This window comes from Nymphaea colorata, chromosome 9 (genome assembly GCF_008831285.2).
Source record: "Nymphaea colorata isolate Beijing-Zhang1983 chromosome 9, ASM883128v2, whole genome shotgun sequence".
Classification (NCBI taxonomy): Eukaryota; Viridiplantae; Streptophyta; class Magnoliopsida; order Nymphaeales; family Nymphaeaceae; genus Nymphaea; species Nymphaea colorata.
The window spans coordinates 16,568,829-16,590,938 of NC_045146.1; the positions used below are offsets into that span (position 1 = coordinate 16,568,829).

At 40.5% G+C, this 22,110-nt stretch overlaps 3 protein-coding genes across 3 annotated transcripts; 1 reads left to right on the top strand and 2 right to left on the bottom strand.

Annotated features, from left to right (window-relative positions):
- Positions 1 to 1,531: 1,531 nt before the first annotated feature.
- Positions 1,532 to 3,060, bottom strand: LOC116261297 (gallate 1-beta-glucosyltransferase 84A24-like). Its single transcript, XM_031639994.2, has one exon. The coding sequence runs from the start codon at positions 3,035 to 3,037 to the stop codon at positions 1,625 to 1,627; it is 1,413 nt and encodes a 470-aa protein (XP_031495854.1). The 5' UTR covers positions 3,038 to 3,060; the 3' UTR covers positions 1,532 to 1,624.
- A 3,695-nt stretch (positions 3,061 to 6,755) lies between these two features.
- LOC116259945 (putative UDP-glucose glucosyltransferase) lies at positions 6,756 to 8,438 on the bottom strand. Its single transcript, XM_031637976.2, has one exon. It carries the CDS (start codon positions 8,347 to 8,349, stop codon positions 6,892 to 6,894), a length of 1,458 nt encoding a protein of 485 aa, XP_031493836.1. The 5' UTR covers positions 8,350 to 8,438; the 3' UTR covers positions 6,756 to 6,891.
- Positions 8,439 to 13,825: 5,387 nt separating this feature from the next.
- On the top strand, positions 13,826 to 21,079 carry LOC116261270 (triacylglycerol lipase 1). Its single transcript, XM_031639954.2, has 9 exons — positions 13,826 to 14,163; positions 15,660 to 15,770; positions 16,476 to 16,616; positions 16,900 to 17,010; positions 17,090 to 17,233; positions 17,313 to 17,353; positions 17,440 to 17,516; positions 18,681 to 18,776; positions 20,586 to 21,079. Exons 1-9 carry the CDS (start codon positions 13,987 to 13,989, stop codon positions 20,906 to 20,908), a joined length of 1,221 nt encoding a protein of 406 aa, XP_031495814.1. The 5' UTR covers positions 13,826 to 13,986; the 3' UTR covers positions 20,909 to 21,079.
- The last annotated feature ends 1,031 nt before the right edge of the window (positions 21,080 to 22,110 follow it).

Here is a 22,110-nt window from a genome sequence, read left to right on the forward strand (position 1 = left end):
GTACCACGACCCTGATCCGTTGGAATACCAAGGGAACACGGTGATAGGGAGCCACGACCTGGGATTTCCCCTTTTTCAGAAGGAGAAGAAACCGGTCCTTGCAAAGGCGGGAACTCCTCGTCAGATGCCATAGAGGTCTCCATGGCCCACGGTCTCCACGGTGCCTCCCCCACCCAACGCGAGGTGAGGGGAATGCTCAGCCTGCCTAATCCCTGCGTCCAGCCAAACCCTAGAAGAGACTCTCTCTCCTCAATTTTATTATTCAATCGCAGAGTCAACTAACGAGAGACTATTCATATAATCATGAGTGGCCGCTAGAATGGTGAAAACTAAAGAGACTACTCACTGTATTCCAGGCAACTGGCTGCAGCGGATAGGCCCCGTCCTTTATTAGCAAGAAAGTAAATATTTGTAATAACAAAATGGGTGCCAAGTGGGTCTGGAACCTCAAAATTTAAACACAAAAACAAGGGAAAGACATTAAACAATTAACTTCGCCTGATCTCATTTTATCTTGGCTCCGAGAGTACCGCTCATCACACTAAAGTACCATTTCGAATAAGCAGGGTTTCTTACTACTCGGTAGAAAACCGAAGCCTCCATCCAATCCAACCCTTTATGTTGAAGTACCATTCTTGTTCTGTTTACTTGGTAATTATGCAAACCTTAAATTTAGCTTCCATTCTTATGCAGTATAATTTGTCACAACTTTTCATATGAGGAAGAACAAGTCCATTTTTACTATTGCACAAATCTAAGTTTAATTGTTACATTCATGTTCCAAACATGCTTGCCTTATCTTGTGGTAGGGATTGCACACTTGAATTGTAGATGCCCTTCAGTACCTAAACTTTAAAGGTTTGTTCACAACAGCACCAAGTTGTTACTGTTTCATGAACTTCTTTCATGAACCTACATAAAAAATTAGGGAGATTCATAAAATATTATATTGTAATGTTTCATGAATGTGTTATAATTTTTTGGATAGGTTTATGGAACAGTAACAACTTGTTATTATTGTCAAATAGGCAATGGTAACAATATGTTACTGTTTCATAAATTTACCACTAAAAAAAGGCAAATTCATAGAATGTTGTAACAAGTGTTCCATCAATTTACTCTAATTTTTTATACAGGTTCATAGGACAATAATAGTTTGTTATTGTTGTCAAATAAACCTTAAGATAACCCACCTAAGTTAGAAGGAAAATTGTCATTCAATTATATATTTTTTTTCATTTTCAAGTTTTAAACTTGAGTCGTCCATGGAATTTTGTATGGATCGATTCTTGGATTCTGGATATATTCTTGATTTGAGGGTTAACTTTTGGCTACATTAAATTGTGAATTGTAAGGTTGAATCATAAAATATGTATTCTTGTGGGGAATCATTTTATTGAAGGCGGATCGTATATTTACATGAAACATTGAGTGGTGAAATGGAAACCAACAAGGAACTAGGAAATTTCCTGTTCTAACTAGAAGAGAGCTTGGGGTAGGACCTGAAGTTCATCAAAGCACAACCCACAATTGTTTGGGACAAAATGGAGCCCATGCATTTATAATTTTATCCCAATAACCAAACCCACACCAACCAAAGATCAGGCATCCATACTGACTGAGATCAAATAAGATCGTCCACGAACTCCTGGATATTCTGGTCAGAAGTCCCACCGTCGGCGGCCGCCCTTGTTACTACATCCTTCCATCTCAGCGCCTCCTGCCTCATCTCTGCGGCGGCCTCGCCGGCCATCACCTCCCCAATGCACCTCTTCACTTCCTCTCTCGATACGAGGCCATCGGGTCCCACTTGGAGCCGGACCCCGAGCCGATAGACATCAACGATGAACTTGGCGTTGGTCGGCTGGTCACTCCACGACGGGAAGGCAATCACCGGCACCCCCGCCGCTATCGTCTCCAGAGTTGAGTTCCACCCGCAATGCGTCAAAAATCCGGCGACCGCTCGGTGCCTGAGCACATCCGTCTGCGGGCACCACGGCACGACCCTGCCCCGATCCAAACCCTCGTCGACAAAGTCCTCGGGAAGCCCCGAATCCGAGTCGTCGACTTTCGGTTTCACCATCCACATGAACCGGGTCCCGCTGTTCTTCAAACCCCACGCCAGCTCGGCCATCTGCTGGGCTGGAAAGGTGAGGTAGCTGCCGAACGAGACGTAGATGACGGAGTTATCGGGCTGGCCGTCGAGCCACTCCAGGCAGTTCAGCTCAGCGGCCCACAAATCGGCTCGGACGTCGCACGTCCCACGTCGACCAAGGAGAGCGAACGGCACAAGCGGACCCACCGGTTTTATGGGCTGCAGCTCGGCCATCGAGTCGATCACTTGCCGTTCGAGCTCATCGGCGGAGTTGGCGAAAACCCACCTGTAACTCTTCATCTTCTCAAACTGAGAGTTCAACAATCTGGTGTAGAATGGGTATGGGTTATCGGGACGAACGAGTGAAGGGAGGTCCTCGAATCTGATCGGGGGTAGCGTCGGGAATTTAAGAATGTCGCCGGCCGTTTCCTGAAACTGGCTCGGCTCATGGTGGTAACGGTAGTAGGCAGCGAAGACTGCACAGGACTGGATCCACAAGGTGGCGCACGGGATGCCGAGCCTAGCAGCGACGTCGGCAACCCACGACGTGAATTGGTTGCCGACCAGGCAGGAGACGGGGCGGCCTTGCCGGGCTAGGTCGACGATAAGCTCGGAGAGGCTGGCAGAGCCAACTGCTGCCAGTTGGTCCAGGTACAGATTCATATCCCGGCTCCGGTCAGCACCAGGCTCGAACCCATCGGAGAAGGGCCTGATTTCGACTCTGACGCGATGATCGCCGTCTGCAACATGAATGGGAGTACCGGCTGGGTGGTCACTCCGGGCATTCAGAATCTGCTGGTAAGCGTTGGGGGTTAGCGCCAACGTAACGTCGACGCTCTTGCTGGCCAGGCGGGAGGCGAACCGCAGCATGGGATTGAGGTGGCCTTGTGCAGCCAAGGCCACCAGCATCACGTAAGGGCGCCGGTCCGCTGTTGAGGCCATCGCCGCTTCGATTCCAACTACGTCTCTTCTTCGTTCGATGGAGCCATTAGATCGAGTCAATGCATCCTTTAAAACAGGCCCCGGTTGAAATGCCGGGAAAATTTTTACAAAATTGCCGGTAGGTCAATGTTGTTCATCAATTGTTATGGAAGATGGAATCTTAAAACATGTTACCTGCTGCTAATTATATTAGTGAGACCTACCACTTTTGCTATAAGGCTTTAGCAAAAAAAAGCACGAAGAAAAAATTAATTTCCTGCAGTTAAATGAGAAAAATTATGATAGGAAATATCTTTAGTCTCATGGTTAGAAATTTTTGGAGGCTATTTCTCCGCAACTTCACTAAAAACATCATAAGATCTCGTCTATATGGTTTTCACCTTATATATAAAAGTCATAGTACATGTACATAGATGAGGAAATTTTGAGCAAAAGTATAGCTTATAAGGTGGGCCTTAACTACCCATTATAATGAATCTGACTATGACTACTTTAATTAGATGGATGAGTGACTTTAAAAGTATGGTCACCATTGAATTTTCTTAATATGAATTTTCTTTATATATATATATATATATATATATATATATATATAGCTTGGCATGGGCCCTAAGACTATGCTTATGTTCTATAAATTTCTTTTTCGCTGACTTTTATGCTTATAAATTTCAGAAAGGGAGGTCTCGGCCATGTTTTTATAAACTGATAGACATAGTTTTCTCTTGATAATAAAAATTAAATCCTATAGTTAGAAATGCATGTTGACCTCTTTTATCTACTGATACAAGGAAAGGCTCATAAAAACCCCAATAAACCTACAATGTTGTTAATGGAAATAATATTCTACTGCTAGAAATGCTTATTGGTTTCCTAAAATTTGAATGTTGATCTACATACAGATCTGTGTTGAACAATACTACTCATATGATTAGCCCTTGTAAATATTGGATTTGGATCTTATTCTCATTGGAACACATGTCTATATAAGCACACATTTATGTTTCATTAGATCGTACCAGTGGCGTAGCCACATGGAGGCTCACACCAGCCTCACAAAATTATTTTAATATATATGTTAATGTTTTGACATATTTGATTGTTATACATGTAAGTGCCCCAAAAAAAAATTGAAGGTATTGAATGAGTACCCCCACCAGAAAATTTTTTTGGCTTCGCTAGTGGATCGTACATGTGCTTGAGTCCATTTTCAAGATCGGGACTTACTGCTAATGAAATTATCATTGTAATTGATGTGTGAAATTGTGTTTTGTCACTTTTAACATGTCAGTTTGTAACTTCGTCATGCTTGGATGTGTAGAATACACATGGTTAATTGAATGGTATGTGCAAATTGGTGACTTAACTCATAACAGTTAATGCATATGACTTGAGTCTATACTTTTTACTAGAGTAGGATGGCATAATCTTTCGTGGCATGAAGGAGCATGGTATTTGCCATCTTACTTGGGGATGCTGAGTGGGTTAGTATGAGGTCACTCAAGTTAAGTTACTTTAGGTTGCGTTTGATAGCATCTGATCTTAAATCCCAAACGACATAAAAAGGTGTATTTGGGAGATGTTTAAGGAATTCAGTAGCATGGACCATGGATTTAAGGTTGTATGGGAAAGGGTCCGATTTTAAATCCTTGAATATAAGATCTTAGAGATCTCATATCATCGCAGAGCTCTGATCCACAATGAAAAAAACACAACCTTATTGGCGGCTGGTCTATAACTCTAGTACATTGAAAAGTTATTATGATTGTTGATTGTAGTTGTTCTCTTGGGCACTGCAATCAAAATGTTATGTAAGATAACTCCTAAACGTTTTTAAGGGTATGAATGTTTGAATCTATTATTTTATGCATGTTGGTTTTTTGTTTGAAAAGTTAATTGCCTTGAAAACCAAGGTTTGTTGCGCTAAATCCATAGATTATACCTTTTTTTTTTCTAGATATTGAAGGTTAGTTGCATTTGTCACTTGACGTGACATGAAAATAAAAACGGACAAGAGATCTGAAATCCTAGGTCCTTCTTCGAATTTATTTTCAAAAGAACTCCGTGAGAAAAAAAAATAATGGCAGAAATGACGTGATTTATGTGTACCAAAGAGGAAGAAAGAGTATGAAGTAAGAGTGAGTCGAGCCGGGTCCACACGATAGGTAGTTGGATATTTGACCCTAAATGGGCTCGGCTTTGACTTGTAGTTGGCTTAATAAGAAGAACTCACCGAGCTGGGCTGATTCGAATCGGGTATTAGGGGTGGGGACTTCAAATCTCATTTCTCCATATTTTTAATTTTTCTTCTACCTCTTTATGTAGGTCCAGCCTCATAACTAAAAAGGTTGGGTTTAGGCTGCCGATAAAGATATGGGGCCTGACTTTATCTAGCCTTGGGCCGGCAACCCTAGTATAAACAACTGGTTTAATGTGATAATAAGAAGAAAAAAATAAGGAATGAAAAAAAAACATGAAAAAAGAGGATATTTTGTGGCTTTGTGGCATGCTTTTTGTATAAAGAAGTATTTTATTTTTTAAAATAGAAATATTTATTTTCCTTATTGTATAAAAAAACTTTAGTACTTTCCATCTTTGCCCTTGAAGGCATCCTTTTCCTCTTAAGGCCATTTGGGTAATTTGGAGCACAAACGTATAAATCGCTCCACATTAGCCCATACACAATGTAGCGACATCTTGCTCATCAGGCGATATGGTCTCCTTAAAAAATGTCCAATATGAGGCCAAATTGGTCCACGACCAAAAAATTGGGCCAATATATTAATAAAAATGATAAATGATAAATTGACTATTAAGTCAATTTTTAAATATTAAATAGATAACGATATGTGCAGAGAATCGGGCCTACCGGCCTTGTTCGGACTGGGCTTCATAGGGTGATTGTGGGGTCGGATGTCTTGCCCATTAATAATAAGAGCCGACCGAACATTGAACGTTATTTAACCCAACTCAAATCAATCAAATCTAACTTTAAGAGCGAAGCTAGAAATTTTTCATGAAAATAACCGAATTAAAGGTTTTAAATTTTGACATGAGTCAAAATATCATTTTTCAAAATTGTTATATAAAATAAATAATTTTTTAATTCTTATTTCTTTTGACTGGGGGCCAGGGCCCATGCGGGCACTCCTTGGCTCGGGATACCCAGCTTTAATTAAATGTGTGTGTGGCCAACCGCATTGTTGTTTCAAGCACCAGCCAGAAACAAGTAATTAACAACATTTGCTTTCTTTTTCAGATTTTTTCAAATTCATCCGCTTGCTTTCTGAATAGTTAGACACCTTTATTCAATTCATGTACCGTTCACATAATTTAGTTATCTTAAGTTTACTGTACTCTAACACATCATCACAAAGCTTTTTAGGACTTGCAGGTTTTTCCCAAAAAATTACTATTGATTTATATGTGATTTTCCATACTTAAAAACCCAAAGAATGAAATTAAAATAATTTTATTTCCAAGTAAAATAACGAGTTTACAAGTTGAAAACGGTAGATGTAAATTTTATATGTGCATTAGGGAAATGTGATTTCTTGGTGATTGTTAAATTTTCTAGAAATAAGAATTTTTTATTGTTTAGTTTCAAAAATCATCCCTTCCTCCTGAGCATCGAAAATACCAATACCCGCATCTTTGAGAATTGAGAACACTTCTCAAGTAGAAGACAGAAGAGAGACGCCTTGTAATCAGAAGAATAATCTGAGCAAGCAATTTTGGGAGCAGAACTCTTCTCCTTTTCTAACAGGATATTCGAATCTTAAATGAGTTAGCACACTGGATCGTGACCTGATAAGAAAGGCGCTTCGGCGAAATCACAACCCAAAGATGAAGACCATTCAGTTCACCTGCCCACTTGGATCCGCCGATTCAGGTTGCGGATCCAGTGAGATAAGCTCGTCCACAAACTCCTGGATATTCCGATCTGAAGAACCGCCGTCGGCAGCCGCCGTTCTCAGCACGCTCTTCCATCGCTGCGCATTTTTTCGCATCTCCCCCGCGATCTCGCCCGTCATCAGCTCCCTCCTGCACCTCTCGAATTCCTCTCTAGAGACCAGGCCGTTCGGACCCACCTGGAGCCGAACCCCGACGCGGAAGACATCAACCAAGAACTTGGCATTCGTTGGTTGGTCGGTCCACTGGGGGAACGCTATGACTGGGACTCCTGCCGACAACGTCTCGAGGGTTGAGTTCCACCCGCAGTGTGTTAAGAAAGCGGCCAGCGCTTGATGTTCGAGGACATCTGTTTGAGGACACCAAGATACGACGCGACCCTGATCAGAAGTCTCCTCCACAAAACCCTCTGGAAGTCCTACATCCGATTCGCCTCGTTTGGGTTTTGCCACCCACAAGAACGGAACCTTGCTGTTCTTCAAAACCCAAGCCAACTCGGCCATCTGCTCGGCTGAAACAGTTGCAAAGCTACCAAGAGAAATGTAGATGACTGAATTATCAGCCTGCCGGTCGAGCCAACCTAGGCAATCCGGTTCAGCTGCCCACATATCGGCTCGAACATTCCACGAGTCGGATTTAGACTGGCCAAGAAGAGTAACCGGTACAAGCGGGCCGACCGGTTTTATGTGCTGCAGCTCGGCCACCGTTTCGATTATCTCGGACTCGAGCTCGGCGATCGAGTTGGCGAACACCCACCGGTTTGCCTTCATCTTCTCAAACTGCTCTGCGAGCAATCTAGTGAAGATCTGGTATGGATTATCTGCCCGGACCAAAGAGGGGAGATCTTCGGTTCTGATGGGAGGTAGACCCGGGATTGTAAGATGTGAACCGTTTTCCTCGAACCGGGACGGGTCCTGGTGGTGAGAACGGTACATGGCGTAAAGGGCATAGGACTGGATCCAGAGAGTGGCGCATGGGATGCCGAGCCGGGCGCCGACGTCCAGGACCCAGGGGACAAAGGGGTTGTTGACCAGGCAGGTGATCGGGCGGCCTCGCCGGCCGAGCTCAAGGATGAGCTCTGTCAGGTTAGGCGGACCGGCTGCTCCGAGTTGGTTCATGTACCGGATGATGTCGAAGGTTACGTCGCCGCCATGGTCGTACCCATCGGAGAAGGACTCGATTTCGATGTTGACTTGACGAGGGGCCGCAGTCATGGAGGCGGCCGCCTGATCATGGTCCCTCCGGGCACTCAGCATCCTATCGCGAGCGTCCTGGGTCGACGCCAGCGTGACGTCGACGCCCTTGGCGGCCAGACGGCCGGCGAACTGGAGCATGGGATTGAGGTGGCCCTGTGCTGCAAAGGCCACTAGCATCACATGAGGCCGGCGCGGTGGTGAGGTCATTGCCGCTGCTGCTGGCGACTGGTGGCTGCTGCTGCTCCGCCTCTGCCTCTCCTTTTAGCGCTCTTCTTCCCCGGTTTTGGGGTCGCATTATTTTATCCAGTTCCTTTTTGTTGTTGCGAGTGGCTCTGAACCATCTTACGCAATGGATGACGTATGTGGGGAGGCCTGGTGATTGGACGTTCTTAATCGGAGAAAAAGGAAACCAAGTTCTGCTTCACTTTGGTCTTGGGGTCGTTGAACCATCGATAAATCCTTTTGGTTGCTAAACCTGGTCAAGTGGCTGCCACATGATATCTGCAAAAGCAAGCTGCACTATAGCAAGGGTTAACAATAGAATATACTTTTTATAATGGTTTTTAATGACATAAAAAAGAATCATTCTTATGACAAAGGTCGCGGTTGATTTTAATTAAGATAAGTTAGAAAATAACAGTTTCATTTCTTTAGAAAATGATTCAAAACAACATAAAAAAAAAAGGTTGTCCTAAATTTGTAGGCAGAGAAAGAGAGACGTCCAAGTGCATTGATGAACCTCGAAACAAGATGAAGGAAGAAGGCAGATGCGGTTGAGGTTGAACAATAATTCGAAGGTACAACCAAGACATCAATTCTGTCACTTTCGCGTTGTAGCCTTTAAAAATGTCGGTATGTATCATGGGTAGGCAAACGTTTAACTCCACTTGTGGTTTTAACATGTATATATTTGTGTGGGTCACCAGCCTTATAGAGCTGGATGTCCCGTGGTGTCTAATGAGTCCACCCACTAAAAGACGTAGCAGCAGGTTCCTGTCTCCGCTGCCTTCTCCCTCTCTGCGCTGTGTATTGTCTTACATGCAATCAAATCGGCCCATGGTCGACCAAGACTGCTGGATTTTGCAAGGGCACTGGCATTGCATTCAATTTTTTAAGGAATGGTAGACGCATCTTCAGTTGCATTCTCTTCGGCGATGCTTTTTTAAACTACAAGCAATGACATGCACAACTCTACTCTAATTGAAAGGTGTACCATAGCGAGATGCAAGTCCCTTGAACCCTAAAGCGGATGGAAGAAGAAGTGGCTTTGCCTCTTACGTACCACCTATTTTGTGTTTGGTAAAATGCTCATGCTTCTAAATATTAATTGATGTTTGACAACGCTCATTTGATCTCTGTTGTTCATCAAAAGGAGGAGTCACCGCTATAGTCCATTATAGACATCGACCCCCCAAGGCGAAACGCCGCTATAGATAATTATGGATGGGGCCATGGGCACTGACAAAAATTCCCAACCCAATCTATGGGGGGAATTGGTTCACAAATTTCCAACGGTTAAAATGGTCGGGAATTAATTTGCCTATAGAAGTATTACCGATGGTTTTGTTGACCATCGGCAAGGATTCCCTCTCATCCTAGAAGAGAGCTTCTGCTGTCCTCTGGGGAGGGGTTTTAAAGAGAGAGGTGACTGAAGTCAAGGGTAGTCCCGGGTCGACCGATTCCTCAAAGTTGAAGGGAACATGGTGAACTGGGCGTACTCCTAAACATCTCTTTGATGAGATCGTTCTTATTAGCTCACTCGCTTCCGATTCACTCATGTGACTTCCAGATAGACGTAGGCATCCCTAGTGGCCTTTATCCAGTTTATCGATCTCCTTGATGAGATCTCGCCAAATGCGAGAAGACCCTTGACCTAATGGTCTTGGGGAACCTCACCAGGGTCGGGGTGCTCGAGCATAGGCTTCCCCGCCATGTATGTCGAAGGGCACCCCAGTGTATCCATAGTGAATTTCCACTAATTAGGACAAAATGGTATTCACTCTTTGATCAAGGTCAGCATGAATGGCATACCATTGCCATTTTCCATCAAACTTAGTTAGTTAGGGTCAGCTTTTCTTAGGATTTGATGGACCTAAATCAATGATCTTCAGTGACAAGAACCATGAAAGACAATTGCAATGACCATCAAACTTTGATGAGTTACCTTTCTAAACTAAACGAAAAATATGAGCTCGCAAAAGAGAATCACTCTTAACAATAAGGCTTTGCTCTGACGTGACATGATCTTCAGCCATTCAAATTTTGAAGTGCTTTTTGGGTACAACACTCAAGATCCTTGTAACGTAATTAAAATTAAAACAGGTTATGTGAAGACTGGATGTTGTGAAAACTTAGCATTTTCACAAATTGGTGATTTTTTTTTTAATGTTGGTCAGGTGAGAAGACTAAAACAATTTGGCCAAAAACTTAGAGGGCACTATATTATTCATATCATTTTTTATTGATGACGTCGTTTTATTGAAGCTGGGTGCTTAGAAACTCAATTTTGACCATTCCTCAAGCACTTCTTAAATACCCTTTTGCCTCTAAAGCAGCATTTAATGACCTTAGCTTAACAAACTTTAAGAGTTTAAAATATTATACTGCCTATATTTTGTATCCAAAATGCGTTTAACCAAGATGCACCCTAAGGTTGCAATTGAAGACCCGAGGCTGCATAAAAAGGTGTCTCTTGGAAGATCCTCAGTTTAAACAAACTAAGGATCAAAGTTAAATCCATGCTACATGTTAAAGACCATGGATTTAAGGATCAAAGTTAAATCCATGCTACATGTTAAAGACCATGGATTTAAGGTCAGATGGTCTGATCTTAAACTCATATATCTAAGTTTTTAGGATCTCATATCACTCCAAATCTAAACATATGAGACTTTTAAAGGAGTTTGTTAAGTGATTTATTGACATATTTCCTATTCTTTTTGGGGCTGGAACAGAAGTTGATTAGAGGTGGGTTAGCATCCGCCAAACCAAGAACCCAAGTCTAGTGTGTCAGTAGGCCAAGTCATTTTAGTTTAAGATGTTGTACCTAAGCCCTTCCAAGCATATGCTGTCATGCATGCAAACGTGCATTCACCGATGGTGTGACGCATTGGATTAAATGCAGGAAAATGATGCCAACTTAAACATCAATTTAATTACCATTTTCATGAAAAAGTTGATTGCTAGGCTAAACAACTCAAAAATTGAAGGTTCTAAAAGGTTGTTTGGCAGCAAGACACTATATGAATATTCCATGAATTTACGTAAAAAATTAGAGTAAATTCATGGTTATATGATCTACCTCAATTTTTGAAACAGATTCATGAAAAGCTTCCAAAATTTTCCTACTGCCAAACGACCTCTAATCGATAGCTTTCTGTCCACAAACAAATGGAAAAAAATTATATAATCAAGTTTCTCAACTGTGTCGACATTTTCAGCTTTTACATGATCACATGATGACCCAACCTACCCCCATTAACACTAATTTAGCTTTCTTGGTTTTGATTCTACTGGCCAAATGATTTCCTAAATAGCTAGCCGCCGAGATACTAACTGGCACAGGTCGTTTCTGCAGCAAATCTGACTGGTAGCATGGGAAAGCATGTGATGTTGATACCAATGAGGAGTAACACGCGCTCAACAATTGTTCTCTTCTGTCCATCCTTTCTCACGTGAACGTGCTTTGATCTCATGTCCTTGTCCCTTCCTCCTTAACTGGTGAGCCAGGTGAGGCCGCCTTCAACATGGTTGGTTTGCACTTCCCAAGATCGTTCACGGGTCTGAATATTGATCCAACATTTGCAGCCCCTTTTCTCGTGTTCTGCAATGGTGTGGATCTATTGGTGGCAGTTTTTTGCTAATTAACCAGAGAAATAAATTTCCGTGGTCACGGCAGCGAAGCAATCTAAGTTTTGCGGCTGATCATGGCGTTCGTCCACTCTGTACTCCTCATAAATATCAAATAGTAAGGAAATTAAATGAATTATGTCACATGATTTTGCTGTTAAAATAAGTTGATTTTAACGGGATTTGTAACAATATTTTTTATGTGAAGGAGACATGAAATTAGTTGTTTATTGATATCTTCGAAAAATATTAGAAGTTCACAAGTTTGGTGGTCAATTATGAACTGTTAGCGTAACATAGCTGCTCACCTTCCGTTCGTGCTCACGACACATTCGGGTGCAGTGAAAGAGAGAACTCCTCCTCTATTTCACCACCAATGCTTATTTAATATAGGGTTAAACGAAAGAGATGCAAAAGAGAACAGAAAATGAAAAGAGAACGCAAATATCTTGTATGAAACTCTGCTGACCTTCAGGATTCTTCTTCGATCTGAATAAGACGAACGAATGTTCTGATACCAAGTTGATGCAGTGAAAAAGAGGATTCCTTATCTAATTCACCATCAACGCCTAATTAATCTTAAGGTTAAACAAAAGCAGAGTCGAGCTTGAGTTCAGTCAGCTCGAGCTCGGCTCGAACTCGAGAATAGCTCGACGGAAGTAGCTCGAGCTCGACTCGACAGTTACGTGTTGAGCTCGAGCTTGACTCGATTAAGGTTCGGCAAACTCGTTTAAATAGAATTGACATTCATCATTCTGTGTTGAACTCGAGATCAACTCGATTAATGCTCAACAAACTCGTAAACTGGTTTGAATATATCTACTTGATTAAGGCTCGAGGTCGACTCGGTAGGTACGTGTTGAGTTCGAACTCAACTCGATTATTTGAACGAGTCAACTCATAAACTCGAGCTCGACCTGTTAAGCAAATGATTTGACTGGAACTCGTTCACGAGCGAGCTTTAACGAGTCGAGCTTGAGTAGGTTGACTCATTGTTTACCCCTACTCGTGGGTCATATTTTCAATTCAATTTTCATAAGTGCTACTATTCTTTATTGTAAACAATGACATATGCACAAGATTCAAGTTGAAGAGTATATCATAGAACCACCTAGAATTCAAAACAGCCGTATCGTTTAAAGGATGATGGGGAAAAACGAAGATGGCTTCACCTCTCTGCTGTTACATGTGGGGTTTTTTTAAGTAAATAAGTTTTCCATTGTTTGGTGGCCTGAAACGACAATTTCCGAGAAACAATTCTGTCGTTTGATGAAATGGGAAAATGCTTCAAAATTCATGAACGTCACACTGGTCTATACATGTCGATTGGAGTTATCTAACATCTGAGTCAAGAAAGAAACATGTCCAACCTCCTCATTGAACAGAGCTAACGATAGTTACGGAGCTTCTACTATATGAGGATGAAACAACCAATGCAGACAAAAATAGGAGGCTTCTTCAGATATCTAGGATAATGCAGATTTTCTACGATAAAAACTCGTTGAAGCTTCTTTGTTGGCCTTATGTGTATATAATACTTTGTTTAGTTGGCTACCGGACATAAATATGACATGAGAAAGTGAATCCCAAGGAAAAAGCCAAACATCTATCTACATGAATAAGTTAAAGCCTTTCGAATATCCGACTTTGATATAATTAATTTTCTAAAGCAACGAAGCCACCAACGTGTTCCTCTTCTACGGATGACGACAAAGCCGAAATCGTTCGTCGTCACGGAACTCCGAAGCGTTAAATGCTGAGATGACAGGTTGATCATGGGAAAATCAAGCCATGGGCATTTCCTTAAAACTAAGTTACAGGTGGACAGAAAGGTAGCTGCATTTTAGAAAGATTACATTTCCGATTGCACGTTGCAATTAAATCAAGCCGCCTTGTCTTCTGAACTCGATCGACTGTCCTTCGTCTACTCCATCTTTCCGTGAACTCTGGATTAATCCAGGGTACCGGCAGAGTGTGGAAAGGGGTCGGGTGGAGATGGAGGAAGGGGAGCGGCGGACGTCGTCGTACGACGGTTTCTTCCTCTCTCTGTTGCTTCTCCTCGCAGGTGGTTGGCTCGTTTCTGCGGAGGCCGTCGGCGAGGGAGGCTCCCGGAACAACAGTCTCTGTGCGGCCGTTATCAGGCCGCTCGGTTACCCATGTTTCGAGCACACGGTGAGGAATATCTTTTTCTTCGCTGGGAAGCAATTGGATTGCTGGTGCTGTTTCCTCCTATTTTCTCCCTCATTGTTTTCCCGAGCAGTATCTTGCGCTTTGACCTTCTTCAGCTTCGTTTCCCTTCGGTGTTGGCGACAATTTAGCCTCCTCCGAATCGCTTGATAGTTTATTTTTCTGTTGCGCAGTTTTGCTTCGTTGTTTTTACGCTACTTTTGTTTTGCTTTCTGTCGATTAATGGCTTTCAAATTGGACTTCTCTGGCGTTCGAGACGCTTCATCGATGACCTGTGGGTGAATCACTGAATTGTATTGATTGAATCAGTGTGATGATTAATGTTCTGTTGGGAATTTTCCTCAATTCTTAATGGAAAATTACTTCAACTCGAATGCATTTCTATTGCTGGATTCCTTTGATAGAGATTTTTGACAGTTAGTAGTCTACTTTAGATGAATATGAAGGTTTTTGGTGGTTTTGATGGTCCCAGTGCTTGCTAAGTAACAGCCCGTCGAATTGTACTGGGGTACATAAAGTAGGGGCATGGAGAGGATCTGTGGCATTAGTACTTTTTTTGTGTTGAGCATGATTGGAATTGTACGAGTGGCAAAGCATTATATGGATATGGCATGAATTTTGCACAACAAACTATAGATTTCTTAGCGCCATTTATGAGAAATGCTATCTGCTAGTTTCGTGATCAAGTGCCTGAAAGTTTTCTGCTACAGGCTTTCTCTTCAGATAATAGAAGACCATGCTATCTTCGGTATCTTTGTTCAGGATTGAAGGGGAAGAACTTCTTGGGAGTGCCATCATTTTTGTTCCAGAAAATTGTTGTTTCTTCCTTTTTTCTTTTATCTGATAAAATTGTTGGGGCATTGGAATTTTATGTAATTGTTAGAGAAGCAAACAAATTACATGCGTAGCATATATGAAGAATTTCTCATATCTTTTTCTTTTTATTCATTTTTTTCCTTGGATTGAAATTCCATTGTTACATGAAAAGAGAAGTAGCTAACAACAGGGCTGAATGATAACCTATTATTGAAACTCTAGAAATATACAGGACAAGAAGGGAACGGGAGCCACTTGTGTCAATCTTCCAACAACCCTGGATAGGAAGCCATGTCCTAGCTCATCCCTGTGAAGTTGTCTGCAATTAACGTTTTCATTTCTGAAGACTAGAAGAATAGGGACTGAGATGCAAATGAGAAGCTGAGAATCTTGCTTTTACCAGACTTATAGCAATCTGGAACAGCGTTGCAGCCACTTTACACTCTTCTACACTTGGTGAAGTCCTCGTGTTGTTCTAGTCTCAGGGTGCTTCTTTAAGTAATTTGTTACTTTGAGAAAAAATGCTGTGAACTCCATTTATGCTGTATCTTCTGCGGTTGTCATTAATCTAAAGAGATCTTTTGGCCAACATCCAGACCAAATATGGTTTTCTTTACATTGTTAGATGTGAATTCTTAACCCAATCATGTTGGGTTCTTTTGCAGGTTGAGACAAAGGATGGATACATTTTGGCCATACAACGCATTCCCAATGGACGAGAATTGGTCAAATCTGAACCTGGTCCTGCTGTTTTTCTTCAGCATGGTCTTTTTCAGGTGATTCGCCTGGATGAATTCTGAGGCTTTTATGTTCTGCATGCATAATTTCGGAACCATTGATTGCTGATGCCATTGATGTCTAAACATCTGAGGTAGTGTGTGGATGACAAGGGGGAAAACCTGGTTTCTTGAGTCGACATTTGATCAGGAAGCTCGACCTGTTGATTTTATCTGATCATGTGTCCTTGATAATGTCATGTATTCTCCACAAGCATGAACTCTTAAAGAATTATGCATATGTACACGATAAAGGCCCATCAGAACCTATATTTGTTGCTACACTTACATTTATGATTGAACCTGTAGTTGATTTGATTACATCAGGCCTCAGGAATGAATCTTATGAATGATCTGGATGCTCCATCCATATATATTTTTTGTTAGTTTAGGACTATCATCTTCCTTTGAGGGGCATTTTGGGCAATTTCACATGTTAACAACAAAACCTAAAAGACAAGAGAAACCATGTCCAACAACCTGCCTGCTATAGTCCACACTCTGACGTAATGCTGCACATACACATGCATGTTTATTCATGATCTTTGTTTAGAAATTTAGATGCAAGCACATCTCTTGGCCTTTTTGTTACTTTTTTCTTTCCTTGAATGGTGGAAACATCAGTCATCATACATTTGTGTTTGTCTAAATGTCTATAATTTATTGGTTTAGATTAATAAATATACTTGAGCACTTGATTGACAGGGTGGGGATACTTGGTTTGCAAACTCCATTGAAGAGTCCTTGGGGTTTATCCTTGCTGATTCTGGTTTTGATGTGTGGGTTGGAAATGTACGTGGGACAAATTGGAGCCATGGGCATGTTTCCCTTTCTGAGAGCAACAAGGTATGCTTCATTGCTTCCACTTTACTCGTTGTAACTTCATTGTAATAACACTAGCTTTATGCCCATTATTTATGGTAAATCCTTTGATTATCTGTCCTGACCTAGGTTTTGCCTCACATTGAGCTTAGCTTTATTATGATAGAGTTGTTTTCTTTTTCCATTATCTATCAAACTTCCTTATTAGCTATTTTTACTGCATGGCACTTCCATGCCAGCAGGAAATAGCTTGCGATATTTTTTCCACTTTTCGTCATTCATATCATTGTTATCTATTATGTTCCAGGAGTTCTGGGATTGGAGTTGGGAGGAATTGGCTCTATATGACCTTTCAGCTATGATTAATTATGTTTATTCAGCGACAAATTCTAAAGTTCACTTTGTTGGACATTCACAGGTTATTTTTCGATTTAAGTTCTTCAGGTTTTCTATTTAATCTATTAAGCTCTCAGAAGAATCTTCTTTGTCCATTTCAGGGAACTATAATGGCTCTAGCAGCCTTTACTCAGCCAATGATATCAGAGATGGTGGCAGCTGCATCCCTTTTATGTCCTATATCTTATCTTGATCATATTAGTTCCCACTTTGTTCTTAGAGCTGTAAGCATGCATGTCGATCAGGTATTCTTTCACCTGGATAACATGCTTAAGTTGCTTCTGTCTGGACAGTTCAATGATATTTTGATTCTTTTTGTGCTAGATGCTGGTGGCTATTGGCTTGCATCAGCTTAACTTCCGCAGGTATGGTTGTGATATTTTTACCTCTTATGTCAACCAATCGCTCATTCGTGTTCTTCAACTTATGGGTGCTGGATTTGCCTTTCCAGTAACATAGGGATCCAAGTACTAGAATCTGTATGTGATGGTCATATCAACTGCAGTGATTTATTATCAGCTATAACAGGTTTGTTCCTCTCTCTCTCTCTCTCTCTCTCTCTCTCTCTCTCTCTCTCTCTCTCTCTCTCTCTCTCTCTCTCTATGTGCAATTTCTAAAATTATCTAAAAATCTATATTGTCTAGATGAGCAGTTTCACCTCTGGGCTTGCGGGGACTGTACTATACACACATACACACACACACACACACACACACACACACACACACACACATATATGTGTATGTATCTCATGGACTCTTCTATTTTACTACTGCACCCTAGTCGCGTCGAGTCGGATGCACATCGGACATGGGTGCAGCTCCGACTCTCACCCGAGCCCAGTCAACTCGAGTCGGATGTGGTCAGCCACACCAGACTATATTTTTCCATTTCTAACACGCACCCTACTCACGTCAAACTCGAGTCAGGTGCAGTCAACCCACGTCCGGTCTAAATGTGTCCCATTTTTTGCTATTATTGTTGTATACATTTTAGCATTGTATTTTAGATGCTTGTTCAGTTGTTCTTGAATCTACTATAAAATTTCAAAGTTCAACTAACAATATATATTGTCAGTCGTGTACATATGCAGTCATGCATATATACTTTGCAACTGATATACTGATATATTGTCATGTTATAAACTTATAGTGATAGTTTTAATTTCAAATTTTCAATTTCTGTTTTTATGATTTTATCAATTTTTTATGTTTTATGTTAGACTGTTAGTATGTCATATTACTAAATTATTATATATAATATATTATATATAATATATGTTGTTCTGATATTTTCCTATGCAATACAATTATGTAAGTATGTTATATACATTAATAACTAAATTGTAATAATAATATATGCATGCTTATTTTGTTATATATATAATAAATTAATAATAATAATAAATAATAAAATACCCTCGCCGCACCTAAATTTTTTGGCATGTGCAACTCCAGCACCCGCACCCCACACTGATGTGACATAGTGATATATATATGCACACAGTTATCAACTTTGACTCAAACTAAGATACTATTGATATGCTTGGATTTCGTTATTGTCTGTTTCCTCGAGCAAGTTCTGGATCCATTTCATAGCATTGATTGACCTTAATTAATGTTTGTTTCCTACATATATTTGTTTACCTGTTAATTATTCTTTAATTATTAATTTTAGATCTGCCTTTTGCAGGGAACAATTGTTGCTTCAATAACTCTCGTGTGGATCAGTATCTTAAATATGAACCTCAACCTTCATCAACCAAAAACCTTAGGCATCTATTCCAAAGTATGCTGTTTGACTTGTTTGATATATTCTTTCTTGGTCGAAACTCTTCAAATCTAATTTTTTTGACTTTAAGATATGGGATTATTATAGAAACTTTCTTCTTCTTAGTGTTCTTGTTAAAGCATGACACATACTTGAGAACTGTCAATCAACTCTGTTTTCTCTTTTGGTGTTAGGTGTGTTATGGCTATTCACCAGGACGGGTGTGTAACTAGTTTATGAAAATACCATTTGCTTCAGCACTGGGTCTTAATCCTTGTACTTGCATAGACCCATGAAGCAATTCCACTTATATACTCTAGAGAGGGAGATAGATAGATATATATATATAGAGAGAGAGAGAGATGTTGTGCACGCAAGATTTTAAGTAGTGCTGTCAGTTCCCACGTCCATATCAATAGTTTCACGACAAAATTTAGCCTCTAATTCCTGTATAAATTTGTAGGGGAGTCTTTCATGTGTAGAAGATGGTGTGGAAGTTACTGATTTGTATAAGAGTATTGAAGATGCACCCTATACATGCATATGTGTGCACGTGTGTATTATATATATATATATATATATATATATATATACACACACACACACATTGTATAATCATTTTTAAAAAATATATATTTTATGTTCGTTGTTTGATTTTATCTTTTTTAAGAGGGCAAACTGGTCCTTTGGACATCAACAGTTAGCCGATAGGTAGCCATTGCAACTAGCATAATGGCTGGTCCAGCCCCATCGTAATGAATGAATTATTGATGCTCGGGGACTAATAAAGCTCCTTTTTTTGTCTTTTATGTCAACTTCTCTTCTGAAGTCTCATTGTTTTGATTTATTGCTCTTTTTGCAAGTTCTCTTTTACAAGAGCTTACCTTCTTTCGAAGGATCTTTCAGGGCTTTTGATGAAACCCCTTCTCATTACAATATGGCATCCATCTATTTTCTTGTTTCTGTCTCGAGTGTGATGGGACCTTATATAGGAAACTGCACGAGATTGTGCTTCAATGATCAACTTCAGTGACAGATGAATTAGGAAAACATTGAATTCTCCATAAATTTATGAATGTTTAGATGCCACTGTTAGAAGGGGCAGCACAGTTACTTTCATTTTATGAAATACAGGAAATTGCATGTGAATATGTGAGCAGATCTTCAGCCTTACGGTTATCATAGACCATCCAAGGTCAAAATGGTCATATGCCAGTGAAGTGGAAAACTGCATCCTTAGTTTGTATGCCTAGGCATGTAGGTAAAGTTGTTTTCAGGAGTAACTATTTGTTCTTACCTAATTCACTTTCTATTTGCTGCTTTAAATTACAAAACTACAAATTCTTAGTATTTCACATTCAGGCTGATACATAAATGCATGTTTGGGGCTATATATATATATATATATATATATATATATATAAGATAAACTACTTGTTCATATCTGGGTTATAAAAGATGTGGGACCTGCTGTGTGGTGTGGCGTTTGCTTTAGAAAGAGGAAACAGAGTTTCTTAACTAATTTTCCATTTTTTTGTTGCTTGTAATTTCCAATGTTGCTATTCTTAGTATTCCTCGTTTGGGACACTTTGACTCATTCTTTCAGATGTTTCTGTTGAATTCAGCAAATAGTTTTATTTATTTATTTAATGGAAACGTTGCACTATTAATGTTGTGCTTCTGCAACAATCTTGCATACACCTAATGGCATAAGTAGATATGATAGACCATGCGCAGCATTACAAACCCAGTATTGACTCTGTAAAGTCTCTACTTTGGTGCTTTTGCTCTCTGGAAGGACTTCTGACAAATACCTTCTCTTGTCAGTGATTCGTAAGGGCACGTTTTCAAGGTTTGATTATGGACCATGGGGAAATTTGAAATCTTATGGCAGTTTGAAGCCTCCTGCCTTTGATCTCACAAACATTCCAGATTCATTGCCACTGTGGATTGCTTATGGTGGACAGGATGCACTAGCAGTTCCAACAGATATCGATCATACTCTCCAGGAATTGCAACCTGAACCGCAGATGCTTTATTTAGATTCTTATGGTCACATGGATTTCATTTTGAGCCCATATGCTAAAACAGATGTATATGATAAGTTGATTGAGTTTTTAAGATCATGTGGAAGGAGGTCTACTTATTAAGGTTGGATCTGTTAATGCTATCCACAATGTATATGAGGTGGATGGTAATTTGCTTGCTTTTACTCTTCAGGCTTAAGCAGTGGAGCCTTTTCCTTGTATATAATGGATAAAAGCATAAAAGTGGAAAGTTTCAAACCGTCAACCGAGAAATTGCATTCAAACGTTCTTTTACTCTGATGTCTGAATTTTCTACCCTCGTGGTATTTAGATCTTAAAGACGCTTGTTTTTTCACTTTCAGACGCCAGTACAGTGGTTAGAGATGTGAACGGGATTTGTTTGCAACTTATCTTCGTATGCTTGGTGATTGTAGTAGTTTTAAATCGTATCTGCATTCTTAAAGTTTTCAATCTTTTACTCCCTTGGTTGCTTTGCAAAGGGTTGTTTTCATGCTCTCTTAGGAAGAGCCTTTTTTTTCTTTTACCAATTTTGATATTGGTGAAAGTAATGCCCGTCTGGGGATCAGGACTTGGGTGGAGAGTCGGACATTTGTCAATTTGTTTGTTTTGTTTGTTTGCAGTTAAAAAGAATAGTATTCACAGGACTTGACTTTTATCAGTCCAAAAGAATAGTACTTACGGGACTGGTCTGCTGGTTTGACCAGTTACGTTATGCCCCCCTTTAGAGATTTCTTATCTAAGAATTATGTCATTTCGGCCCACTCAAAGCCCTAGTGGACACTACCACTCTAATGGCACAATCATTTTGATACTCTTCCATTAGTACTTCCTGCAACTACTTTGGCGCCAACAGTCCTGTCCTTTCAAGGAAACAACCTCCCAGCGTGCTGTTTTAGACCAGCTCTAATAATTTCATCGCACTCAAGAGCCAGGAATTAGAACGGCTTATTCTTTGCATGAAACGACGATACCAAGGAGACGACCATGGTGCCTCTGCAACATTAGAGACATCCAACCTGATATTGGGGTATCTCATCATTCCCTGTCTTGAGTTGTATTTCATCCAATAGCTCATTGAGATTCACCTATCCTGGAGTTCCACCTTAGAACTAGAGCTGAAATTTTGCTGGCTATTTCATTAGATCTTGAATATTGTACATATGAATATATGATGGTCGTCCATCATTGTCTTTAGTTGTGATCTTTTAAATCAATATAAATGGAATGTTAATTGGTACGTTTGGCCTGCTATAACTTTTGTTTAAGGCAGAGTATCAGCTCAGTAATGGTCACTTATCATGATT

Excerpts from the sequence above, each read along its gene's own strand:
- LOC116261270 (XM_031639954.2), top strand. The coding sequence starts at position 13,987 with ATGGAGGAAGGGGAGCGGCGGACGTCGTCGTACGACGGTTTCTTCCTC. Across the intron at positions 17,011-17,089 it reads ACTTTGTTGGACATTCACAG|GGAACTATAATGGCTCTAGC; the intron begins GTTATTTTTCGA and ends TGTCCATTTCAG. Across the intron at positions 18,777-20,585 it reads CCTTAGGCATCTATTCCAAA|TGATTCGTAAGGGCACGTTT; the intron begins GTATGCTGTTTG and ends TTCTCTTGTCAG.
- LOC116261297 (XM_031639994.2), bottom strand. The coding sequence starts at position 3,037 with ATGGCCTCAACAGCGGACCGGCGCCCTTACGTGATGCTGGTGGCCTTG.
- LOC116259945 (XM_031637976.2), bottom strand. The coding sequence starts at position 8,349 with ATGACCTCACCACCGCGCCGGCCTCATGTGATGCTAGTGGCCTTTGCA.